General features: G+C 33.8%; 2 protein-coding genes across 51 annotated transcripts in view; both read left to right on the forward strand.

Moving 5' to 3' along the window:
* The window catches only part of LOC124952732 (Down syndrome cell adhesion molecule-like protein Dscam2), a 66,883-nt gene extending 62,193 nt beyond the window's left edge, over window positions 1-4,690 (forward strand). For 49 of the 50 annotated variants that reach the window (XM_047503402.1, XM_047503165.1, XM_047503046.1 and 46 more), the window contains 7 exons: window positions 175-342; window positions 871-1,008; window positions 1,564-1,754; window positions 1,832-2,186; window positions 2,548-2,605; window positions 2,989-2,994; window positions 3,836-4,690. In XM_047503402.1, the coding sequence (XP_047359358.1) occupies window positions 175-342; window positions 871-1,008; window positions 1,564-1,754; window positions 1,832-2,186; window positions 2,548-2,605; window positions 2,989-2,994; window positions 3,836-3,920 (1,001 nt within the window). In that variant the 3' untranslated portion in view covers window positions 3,921-4,690. The remainder of the gene's footprint in view (window positions 1-174; window positions 343-870; window positions 1,009-1,563; window positions 1,755-1,831; window positions 2,187-2,547; window positions 2,606-2,988; window positions 2,995-3,835) is intronic. The other variant, XM_047503478.1, reaches the window with a different exon arrangement.
* Window positions 4,691-9,900: 5,210 nt separating this feature from the next.
* Window positions 9,901-11,400, forward strand: LOC124950451 (protein dpy-30 homolog). The gene is made up of 3 exons (XM_047497174.1): window positions 9,901-10,174; window positions 10,288-10,364; window positions 10,935-11,400. The coding sequence occupies exons 1-3, from the start codon at window positions 10,159-10,161 to the stop codon at window positions 11,175-11,177; spliced, it is 336 nt and encodes a 111-aa protein (XP_047353130.1). The 5' UTR covers window positions 9,901-10,158; the 3' UTR covers window positions 11,178-11,400.
* Window positions 11,401-12,070: the final 670 nt, after the last annotated feature.

Here is a 12,070-nt window from a genome sequence, read left to right on the forward strand (position 1 = left end):
TCTAGAGGTTCTGATCGTGATCATCCTCCCAGTGATTCTTTATCAATTGTACATAGTCATTGCCAATAATATAATTCAATGTACTAACTTCATGTACTTCAATGTACTAACATGTTATGAGAAAACACATGATATATGGTATTAATGTAAGCAAACATTTATTTTTTCTTTCAGATGATGTAGTATATCAACAAACCGGTGTTGGTGGCGCTACACTCGACAAACGCAGGCCTGATCTCCGAGATGAATTAGGATACATCGCACCACCGAATCGCAAACTTCCACCTGTTCCTGGCTCCAACTATAACACTTGCGATCGCATCAAGCGAGGTACAGTGATAAGTAAGCCACAATTGACAAAAGTTTGATATTTAGATGATTCTCCATTATTACTGTTTGAATGTTGTCGCATCGGCACGAGATAGTTTGACCATATCTTCTTATGGAACACAAGAATTTCGCACAGCCAGCCGATAATACGAATTTCGAAGCGGTATTCATTATTAAGAACCAACGTGCAAGCAAACACTATACACACGCATTATATCATTACCGTCTAGATTTTGTTATTATTTATGTTGGCTACGCTTAAACATATTTTGCATACCTAAGTATATACATATACTATATTATATATATACACGTGTAAAGATGTATACCTTGCTTCAAGACGAAACATGTTTTTCCTTCGTATGCGCTTATAACGTCGCTGCGCGTACCAAGAATCGAATATGATTAACGAAATTTCTCTGATCTTGGTATTATTGTTCCTTTTTTTTAGAAAAGAAAGATCATTTAAAAACTAGATCTCGATACATAGCTTGGTAAGCGGCAGCGAGTCGTACGATTGTTGTAGCATATGTTCGATAGGTACAACAGGTTCGTTGAGAAGCCATTCAACGTGGGATCCAAGGAGGCACATGTATGAGGAATTAAATCATTGTGCACCAAGCAGAAGGTGCCCACCTCCACCGCGTATGGGCAGTTCGGAGGGCCTCTCTCACAGAGGTTGGTAATAGTAGTTTTTCTAGGACGAAGGACTCGTTCTCCCTCGTGTCCCGTCGCAAGCCTTCGTCTTTCGCGATTCTGGTAATCACGAACTACAGTCGGTACAGCCACTCGATCTTGCAGCCGGTTTTCGTAAGTCCTCTTCGTGATTATAAATTCTCACAAATGCAGGCATATATTTCTTTTTTTTCTACTTTTTCTTATTCTTCTTCTACATCTTGTTCTTTTTATTCTTCTTTATCGATGTTGCACGTTCTCGCATGCTACGCTCGTTACAGCCCCTAGCACACAACTTACACATCGAACACACTTTCGATAAAAAAAATATTTCAGTTCGGTGATACATGGGTGAGAAGATATATGAAAGGATATGAGAGTAGGAACGTTTAAGCGAGACTACCGTCAGTAAAACTGGTGCACGTATAAATATCATCGATATCATTAATATATTTATCAAACGTGGAAATAATAATCATAGAATTTAGTAATAAATAGAAAATGTATCTTTTATACGAACTTCATGGCAACAGAGTCTACCCTCGATACTTGTTGCAGGCATGGAAGATGAGATCTGCCCGTACGCCACTTTCCACTTATTAGGATTCCGTGAAGAAATGGACCCGAGCAAGGCTATGCAATTCCAGACTTTCCCTCACCAAGGAAATGGACATTCCGGAACTATGGGACCACCAGTTGGACATCCGACTAACGCTTCTGCTCACAGTCGCTCTGGATCTCAATCTATGGTACAGAGTCTGTCCAAACAGCTCGTACAGAATTTATCTTGATAATAGTATTATTGATATATTTTGCGTTTCGACAGCCCCGTCAGAACGGCCGATACTCTAGAGTACCATCCCAAGGAGGTGGCAGCGGAACCCACGTTTTCTCTCCCGAATATGACGATCCTGCTAATTGCGCTCCTGAAGAAGATCAATACGGCTCTCAATATGGACAATACGGTGCTCCTTATGATCATTATGGATCTCGTGGATCGGTTGGCCGTCGTAGCGTTGGATCTGCTCGTAACTTACCTGTTTCTGGATCACCTGAACCACCTCCACCACCACCAAGGAATCACGATCAGAACAACTCGAGTTTCAACGACAGCAAGGAAAGCAACGAGATTAGTGAAGCTGAATGTGACCGTGATCAACTTGTCAACCGCAACTATGGCGGTCAGTACAATGAATCCTGATCGATCCAAGGGACAAAGGGCCGAGGATGAACATGAGAAACACGATTTCATGTCCGAATAAATAAAGAAAGCAAGTCTGACTTGTATTCGGATCGTCGAGTCGTGTTTTCTCGTACTTGTTCTTGGTTCTCTCGAAATGCTCGTTTCATTAGACATTCGTTAGATACTAGGTGTACAACGCGGACATATCGCATGTCGAGCAAATCGCAACGTACACGAATGGAAGAAAATCGCTCCGAATTCTGTGTTTCTAATCGTATAGCTTTCCACAATTCGCATGCTACGTGTTGTCATAGTAGTTTACCGTTGTGTCAATCGTGCCGTGTGTTTTTCTATTTCAGTGAATGCTCGCGGCAAGGACGGCATGACCACCGAGGAGATGCGTAAACTCATAGAGAGGTCAGTAGAGAGCGAATGTGTTTGATTCGCGATCAAACGACACGAGAGTTACCGTTTCTAATATTGTATCTCGACTGAAAATTCATATTTCTAAGATATCTATTGAATATTGTCAATTCAATTCATCTCATCATCATTCATTTATCATTTAGTCATGACATAAAAGATCATTAATCGTCTTTCAATCATTCATTTTTGTCATTATTTTGAAGTTTTTCATTTTAAATATTCGAACAATAATACTTTTGTATCAATTATATTACAATATTATAGTTACGAAAAATAATCGAATGCACGGTAGATTAGCTGAAGGCTTTACAAATACATTTTAATATTGTATCTTTTATCTTTGTCTTTTTCTTGTTTCATGACTCTTTACGCAGGAAGCCGTAAGTTTCTTGATCGTAGAACAGTACAGAGTGTATTTCTATAAAGATAGATGCAATTTCGTTACAACATGTTTACAAATGCTGTACCTTTGATAGTAAAATTTTTGAGAAAAAGAAAAAAAAACAGCAGGCCAGCCGATATGCTTACAAAACATTGCTTGATTATCAACGTCAACGAAAGACTTCTCTATGCGAACATGATATTTTGCATGCAGTTTTTGATGGCCGACGCTCTTGGCGTAATTAATAACGTTTCTTTTTGACTAATCCAAGGACGATTAGCGATAGAAATAACTTAAAAAATGCCTCTACTGCGACTCATGCTATATTATTACCATATTATACGCTGTTATCATCATCGCCATATTACCCTGCTGTGCTAACATGCTAATCATTTATCACTAAGCCTCTAATAAATAACATTATTAAATTCTTACAATTATAAGCAATATATTGTAACTAATACTTATTCATCGTTGCTGCTGTAACTCTAGTGCATGGATGAAAATCTTTGGTTCGCGTACAGATGCTGCTAAATTATTATATAATTATTTTTTTTTTTTAGGACGCAACGGACAAAATTAGCCTTTCTAATAATCGCTCGAATAATTCTTTCGCTTTCTGCAGTGTTATATGCATCTGTACGAGGATGCAAAAAAGAGTTGAAAGAAGTGCTCTTTCAAAAAGAAAAAAAAAAAAAAAAACAAGAACAAAAAAAAGAAAAAAAAAAGAAAAAAAACAGAAAGAATAAAAAAAAAAGAAGAAAAAAGAAAAAAATAAAAAAGGAACGAAGATAGCCTTTATCGAAGAACGTTTCTCAAAATTATAATCGATGTTGCAGAAACGAAGCCCCCGGCCGGCAAACCGGTAGTCCCCACGGCGGTCACGGGGGACTCCTCACACCCTACGATACTGTGGCAGTGTAACCTGTAAATCCATCATCATCCATGGTCTTCCGACTCTCTCGTTGACTGCGACCGAAGATTCGAGAGAAACGGAAACGAAGCGCACGCTAACTCTTCCCCCGGTGCTGTCGTCGGTCCAATTTGTAATGATTTTAATGATTTAAAAAAGAAAAAAAAAAAGAAAAACTAAAAAAAAAACAGAAAAACAAAAACAAATCACAAAATAACATCGTCGCGAATAGATTCTAAAATTTGATGAATTAAATTTGAAAAAGGTTGTATACATGTTTATCAGATGTACGTACGTACGAGACAACGAGCATCGTCCTCGCGACGAGGACCACCTCCTTCGGCCGTTCTTGACCATATCTCGAATGACTTCTATATTCTCGTTGGCCTTTTCTCTTTGTTTTGTCTCTTGTTTAGATTTCTTCTAATTTTTTCTTTTTTATTTCATTTATTAGTATTGACTTTTGATTTTCCCTCATTTTATCAAAGGCCAGACTCGAAACTGCCTCTCTAATTGACTGCCTAACGAGGACGAAGGAGGTCGAAAAGGTCGACGGCTAAAAATAAAAATAATAACAATCGATTAGCGAGTTCGTCACACAAGAGTTGTCTCTTCTCGGATCTCACGCGCTTCGTGATACCCGGTATAGGTTCGCGGACGCTCTCGTACGACAGCGAAACAAAACGAAATAACAATAAGGAAATAGCATACAAACATATAGGAAATGCATATATGAAAAAAAAAAAAAAGAAAAAAAAAATAGTAAAACGAAAAAAAACAACAATAGAAAAAGATCAAGGGAAAAAGAAAAGAAAAGCGTGCTCTCGGCGACAGTTCATTTTTCGGGGGTTTTACGCGGAAAATCCTAGGTTAAAGATCACGTCTCGTTCTATTGGACGCATCGAGACGAAACATGAGATTAGTTACTCGCTTTTAAGTCATGGTTGTGCCACACTGCCGCTACCCGCAGGCATACATACATATATACGTTACGTATATGTACGTACATAACATATAACGGATATAACAGATATATACATAATATACGATTTATAATTTCGTAACGAAGGTTGTGTCCCCCCGGGGATCGAAGATATATCGAGTCTCAATGTCGCGGAGAGCAAGTGTAGAGATCGTCATGTCATTGTATCGTCGTGTCGTCGTGTCGTCGTGTCGTCGTCGTCGTCGTCGTCCGTTGAGCAAAAACGATAAGAAACAAAAATGAATGAAATCTAAATTGAAATCTCTTGCCGATAGACTTATCCGAAGGAAGAACGCGGCACGTCATCAGAAAAATTATTAAAGAAAAAAAAATAAACAAATATAATCCTCATTACGTACTCTCTTTACAGGCTACGCGCACATAAAAATACATTTACACTCATATTGAATCTCTCGCAATACACAAGTTTCACATACAAGCTATACTTGCTGTCGGTTTTTAATCGTCCTAATATAAAAAAAAATATATATATATATATACATATATAAATACGTGTATGATGTGAGTCCGGCGCGTGTATACGTATTTATAGATCTACGCGTATGTATTATTGATAATTAATTAGTCCGCTCTAATCACACCTATATTAGCCGCGCTAAATTTTTTGCTCGAGTTGAAGTTCGAAGGATAACGCGACGATGATTATTAGAAACGTAATAAGTGAGTCGAATAAGTAACAAAGCATAATGAGTGAATAAATAAAAGAAACATAGATAGGCATTAAGTTGGACGGATGGTCGCGAGACAATAATCACCGTTTCTCTTAGGCAGCCTAACAATACGTCGATCGTTGTCGATTGATAGATGACCATCGTGTTCGATAAGAATAGAGAAGCGAAGTAGAGAAAAGCGGACTTTCCTGGCGAAAGTATCCTCTTTTAGAATTCCATAGTGCTTTTCTCAAAATATCTAGGCTCCTAGATTTCTCGTCTTTCGAACAATTAATCTCGTCGCACGATCGATGTTGTGCAAGGATGCGATGACGGCGCTTGTCTCATAGTTTGTTTTTATCACGTCACTATTTCTAGATATATACATATTATATAAATATATATATATATATATATATATATATATATATATATATATATATATATATATGATTAACCTAACATATAAATACGTTGTAAGTAGGATATCTCTAGGTGTCGCGTTCATTTGCCGAGGCGACGATACGAAACGGACACCGGTTGGCCGATAATTGTATTATTATTATTATTATTATTCGTCTTCTTCTTCTTCTTCTTATTATTATTACAACAACTATTTACTAATTATTATTACTACTATTGACATTATTAATGCGCGAAGGAAGGACGTTGTCTCTTTTTCTATTCTTGTGGACGACGAAAAAAGGATCTCTTAAGCTCTTTTAATAAATCTCTAAAATTTTCATATCCCTCTAGGATACGATTAGGAATTTTCCATAATATTCTAATATTCGGCCAGCCGGCTCCGTTTCGGCGAAGCCGCAGCATTTTACTCATCGATGTGATTTTAGAAGTTTTTGCGCAAAGTCTTGTGTATGTGTTGTTATAATGTAATAACGATCACGCTATATCAGATTAATATCCATATCCAAGTCACTTTTACAAATAACGTATATCACGTTTTAATCACACAACGCTCGCTGAGCTTTTACGCTTTTAACGCTTTTTTGAATCTCTAACACTTGAAAATCATGATAATGGTGATGATGCTAATGTGGAAAAAAAGAGAAAAGGAAAAAAACGAAAACTTCGCATAGCCATACGTTGTAATCGACCTACACGCATTAACTTAGGCGTTATACATATTTGTCGTCAGTGTTTTAAGAGTAAGCAGGATTAAAGAAAATATGTGATGATTGCGATGTCGTTTAGATCATTAAATGGATGATTTCTTTCTTTTTGTCATTAACGACATGCACTATCAAAATCTGAATGGCATTTTATATGCAATAATTTTTTTTCCCCGCAATGATTATTTTAAGAAATGCTGCGAAAACGATTGCAATGATCGATAAATCGATCGATGTATACACCCTCGTTTACACATACACACACATACACACACGTACATACAAACATACATGCATACATACATACGTACATATATACGTACATACATACGTACATACATACGTAAATACATACATACATACATACATACATACATGCATGCATACATATTTACATACATACATATGTAAGTCGCGAAAAATTAATTGACTGCGTGCATTTCACACCTTTTTTTCTTACGATGATAATGATGATAATAATAATAATAATAATGAGCAAACGCGGTTCTTCGAGCTTACTGTGGACGGAGTGTTGTACGTCATTATTTCCTGTTACTTCACGATATTTTTATTATCTTTATTCGTCGTTGTTTTTTCTTCGTTCTATTAAGTCTATGTGCTTTTTCTTTTTTACGTTTCGTTGCTGATAGGATTATATATTATGAGATTTTATTATTAATTCTCACATATCTTCGCGATAGTAGAGACTCGAGGATCCGCGCGCGGTATACCGTTTCCTCAATGCCCACTATTTTATGTTTTTGTACCAAAGTTGTAGCGTCTAACTTTACGTTAAATAAATAAACCGAAAAAACGAACTTCTCTCTCTCTCTCTCTCTCTCTCTCTCTCTCTCTCTCTCTCTCTCTCTCTCTCTCTCTCTCTCTCTCTGTCTTTTATAGATTAATAAATATTATCTTCATCAGCGTTTCTCAACTTATAGAGCGCGATTCAAAATTAAGGCCTCGTTAAAATTTTCATGGATTGTGAAATGATAACTGCTTTTTTATGCCAAAGCCGGAGAAAATTGATTAAATTTGTAGTAGATTTAGGTGAAAGTTTTCGTAGAATGTTCTTGCGAATTCGTGAGAATACCGTAGTAACAGTCGTATCTTTAAAATAATATATATACATACACAATATATTTGGATAGACTCTGGCCTGTCAGATTTTTTAAAAATTTTATATTACAAAACATTTCGGTCGCAGTACCATTACGAACAAATTTATTGGATCGCATGGAGAAATGTTGATATACGTGAAGTGTTATTCCTCTTAACGAAGTTTGAATAACACTATTTAGTAAGTATTTTTAACACCGAAATATTATCAAATTTCCGTAATTACACCTATCTATATAACTTTATTAGGTAAATTTTTTAAATATTTTGTTTAATATTCAATTATCAGACGATATTATATTTATACATGTTAATTGAGAATTATTCAGTACTGTTTGAAAAATTCATATTAATAATAGCAAATTCATTAATTAATGTCATATCATGTAGACATAATTTTATATAATTTCTACTCTATCAAATAATGTTATTTGATCTTATTACAAAAGAAATAATTTATTATTTAGAACTATGATTCATTTGGTTTTGATTTGTGTCTGATTCATATAGATTTTATCAACATACAACATTCCCATCTTTTTTATTTAAAAAAAACATGTGTAAAATGTAGTTATAATTAAAAAGATACTGGTACGTATAAATTAATCTGAAACGAATAAATAGAACTAATATAAGACGAACACACACAAACGTATATTCTTAAGCTTGTTTTGAAGCTTGCTTTTCTGAACGATCAGAGCTTCGACCGAATGTATAGAGTGTCTCATTAACTCTGTTACGATATCTTCGATAATTTTAATGATACGAGGAAATACCAAAGTAACAAATTATATATAACATTATATATATATATATATATATATATATATATATATATATATATATATTATATTATATTAAACAGCTACACATTATAGTGTGAATTAATTTTTTCACGAGGTTATTTTTCTGAAGATATCGAGATTATCCAAGTTTATTTGTTTATATAGGACAACATATTTTCATCATTGTTACATGATAGCTATAATACTATGACCTTCGTGTGACCCTGAATAAAAGAAAAATTGGACTGTTTGAAGATATTTCAATACCTCAAAGATATTGAAGATATCAAATAGTTTCAATATGTCCGGCTCATAATGCATCAATAGCCTATTAAAAATTTTCGCAACATTACAAATTGGTCGTGGTGCAAATATTCGATAGCCTATATGTTCATCAGATCTTAAACCTTAATTTATTGTCTGTGAGTTGCGATTAAATCAATAGTTTATAACGACATTCCCACAGCACTGGAAAACATGAAAGAACGCATTATAGCTGCATGTTTTAATATCAATGAGCAATTCTTAAGGAAGGTCAAAGAGAAAAAATATGTAATCTCGTTCAAAAAACTTTGATGACCTTGAAATCTCGAAAAAATGAATTTGAAAAAAATTAATTCACGTCATAATGTATACTCCTTTGAATCAAGTTGTTCTTCGAGATTTTTTTCGTATTATTAAAAGTAATGTAGATATTGTTTTGTAATAAAATTATTGAAACATCCTGTAAGTCCTTTTAATGTATAATTTCCTAATAATGTATAATTTCTTTTAATTGTGTGTTCAGAAGTACAATATCGTAATTTACAGTTTAGATATACCAGTATCATTTTTATATCATTTTATTATATCTTTAATATAATATAAGCTTTAGAATAATAATTCATTATCGGTGTACTGACAATAAATACATTCATAAATATTTTTTTATATGTTTCACATGAATTATTAAAGACTATACTTGTCGGTTAAAATGAATTACTTGCGTTATGACGTATTTTACAAAATATTTTAAAATAACAACTAATAACTGAATGTAATAAGCATAATTTTTTTTTTTAATCATATATATGCATATAACGAAGAATGAATATTTTTTATCAACTTAAACTGGTAATAATTCTTTTCAATCTGCTGTATCGATCTCATTAAATCTTCATGGAAAGAAACATTAATAATTCATTATTTGTACGTTTGGTGGCGTTCAGTTCGAGGAGTTAATTTGAAATTTTATATTGTTTATCTATATTATATTATACAGAGAACATGAGAAAAGTTTAACATGAACTGTTATTGAGCACAGTCGAAAACATTATTCTTTTAATTGGTTTTTATTTTTCAATTTTGTAAAAACAAACGTAGTTCTTAAATCTATTATACAACAATCGGATAACTTTTTCACTTTTATTTTTATCGGATAATCTTTTCACTTATCAGGTTGAATGAAAATCATTGTAGTATAATCTTACATTTAAACGATAAGAAGAGTTAATTAATATTGATAAATAATTTACTGTTCGGTGTGTGACCGTTAATGGTTGGTAACATTGTTTGTTTACACGATGGCGTCCGGTGGTGGTGAGTACATCTGGTATTTCTAATCGTTTTCTCACGAAATGAGTTTTTGTAATCTAATTCTTATTATAGACATAAAAATATTCTTAATACGATTATTTTATTTAAAATGATAGAAAATACAACTGAAGAAAGAACTGAAGCGTCAACGCCAGCTCAACCCATCACCAATGTCGTGTCGGAAGCAGCGCACGTAAGAAAGATAACCTAGAAGAACACGAGTTTTGCTTTAAAACGGTGAAATTTTCAATCCATTCTCGTATACGTATGCATTGTAAGGAAGTATAATTAATGTTTCAACGGCATGTCGATGTTGTATAATCGAAGAATTTGTTGAAATTGTTGAAACTTCGATATTAACGTTTTTATAGATTTTTTCGATGCAGTGACAGCTGTTCGGTTATGTTACTGAATAATTTATTATTTTCTTAGCCAGCATACGTAGTAGTACAAGGATTATTTTATTTTGAATAACATAGAACAAGCAAGATAAGTAATCTTCTATGTAAAGTTTCATTTTGTTAAGATTTTCAATAATCTGAATAGTTTTAATTACTTCATAAGTTAAAATTTTAGTAGTTCTTCTGTTCTGTTCGCCTTTTTTTATTGTAATTGATTGCTTTTATATTTCACATGAGGTTAATTTTTAAGATCGATTGTTAAATGTATTTATATGTATACGATAGGGTTGTAGATTTTCGGTAAGTCATTATATTATTAGTGTTGCCTTATCATATCCTAATTTATAATTAATTTTTTACAGAAAGTGATAGCAATGGACAAAGATCCTGACCTGTCAAGTGTACCTCCAAAGAAATCTCGTGTTGAGGTGCAATCACTACCAACTAGACAGTATCTGGATCAAACGGTGGTTCCCATTTTGCTGCAGGCTTTATCTACTTTAGCCAAAGAAAGACCTACCGATCCTATTAGCTTTCTAGCAGGTTATTTATTGAAGCACAAAAGCCAATACGACAACGGTGGATCACCGCCAACTAGTCAGTAATTTTATTTTATATCAAACACACTTATCTTGGAAAAATATATTTGCGGCTGAAAATTTTGCAACGATTAGGTTGGTGAAGATATCAATCAAAGTGTATCTCTGTAATATCAAATTGAATAAAAATGAATTAGCTTTTTATCTTTTAAAGGATTGTGCATATCTGTAAGTTTAAAACTCTTTGCTAGGTTGAAATAAATAATACAGAAACATTGATTCAAAAGTAGCTTGATGTTTTAAATTTATTTATTTGTTCATAATTAGATTCCAAAGGTGGAAAGATGTAACCTGAATTCTTTATTAGGATAGTATATAGGAAGAAGGTTGCTAAAAGATGGTGAAAAGGCAGAAGAGGGGTTAGAACTTTCCAGAGAATGTGTTTGTACACTGAGTTTCTCAAAAGTACTCGGTATACCGTCGGAACTCAAAGTACAACGTAATATAAACACTGTACAAGACGCAAAGAGAGTATAAGTTTAAGTCGAAAGTTCAACATAGTACCATCTACGAGAGTTGAATCTATAAGAAAGCTCGAGTTTCCGATGATAGAAGCGAAAATACGATTTTCATTCGAAAAACATTTCTCAGTACGATGAAAGAAGCGATCATCGAAATAATCGGTAGGGCAAATGTGAATAACTTTTCTTTTGTGTCGATTTTAATTGGAGCGATTATTTAATTGGAAGCAATTAAACGTAATTGCGCAATGAATCGTTGTTAAATACGCTTCACAGTTCGATGAACTCGATACACCTTCCTCCCTTCTTTTCTATCTCATACGTATAATGCTTCCGCATCTTTTCTTTTGAAACTGTTTACATTCAGTATTTTATCGTCAATGTTCGATCAATCGTTGTTGAGTTTATTTGCAACGAATATGAAACATCTACGTGGTG

Source organism: Vespa velutina, chromosome 1, assembly GCF_912470025.1.
Source record: "Vespa velutina chromosome 1, iVesVel2.1, whole genome shotgun sequence".
Taxonomy (NCBI): domain Eukaryota; kingdom Metazoa; phylum Arthropoda; class Insecta; order Hymenoptera; family Vespidae; genus Vespa; species Vespa velutina.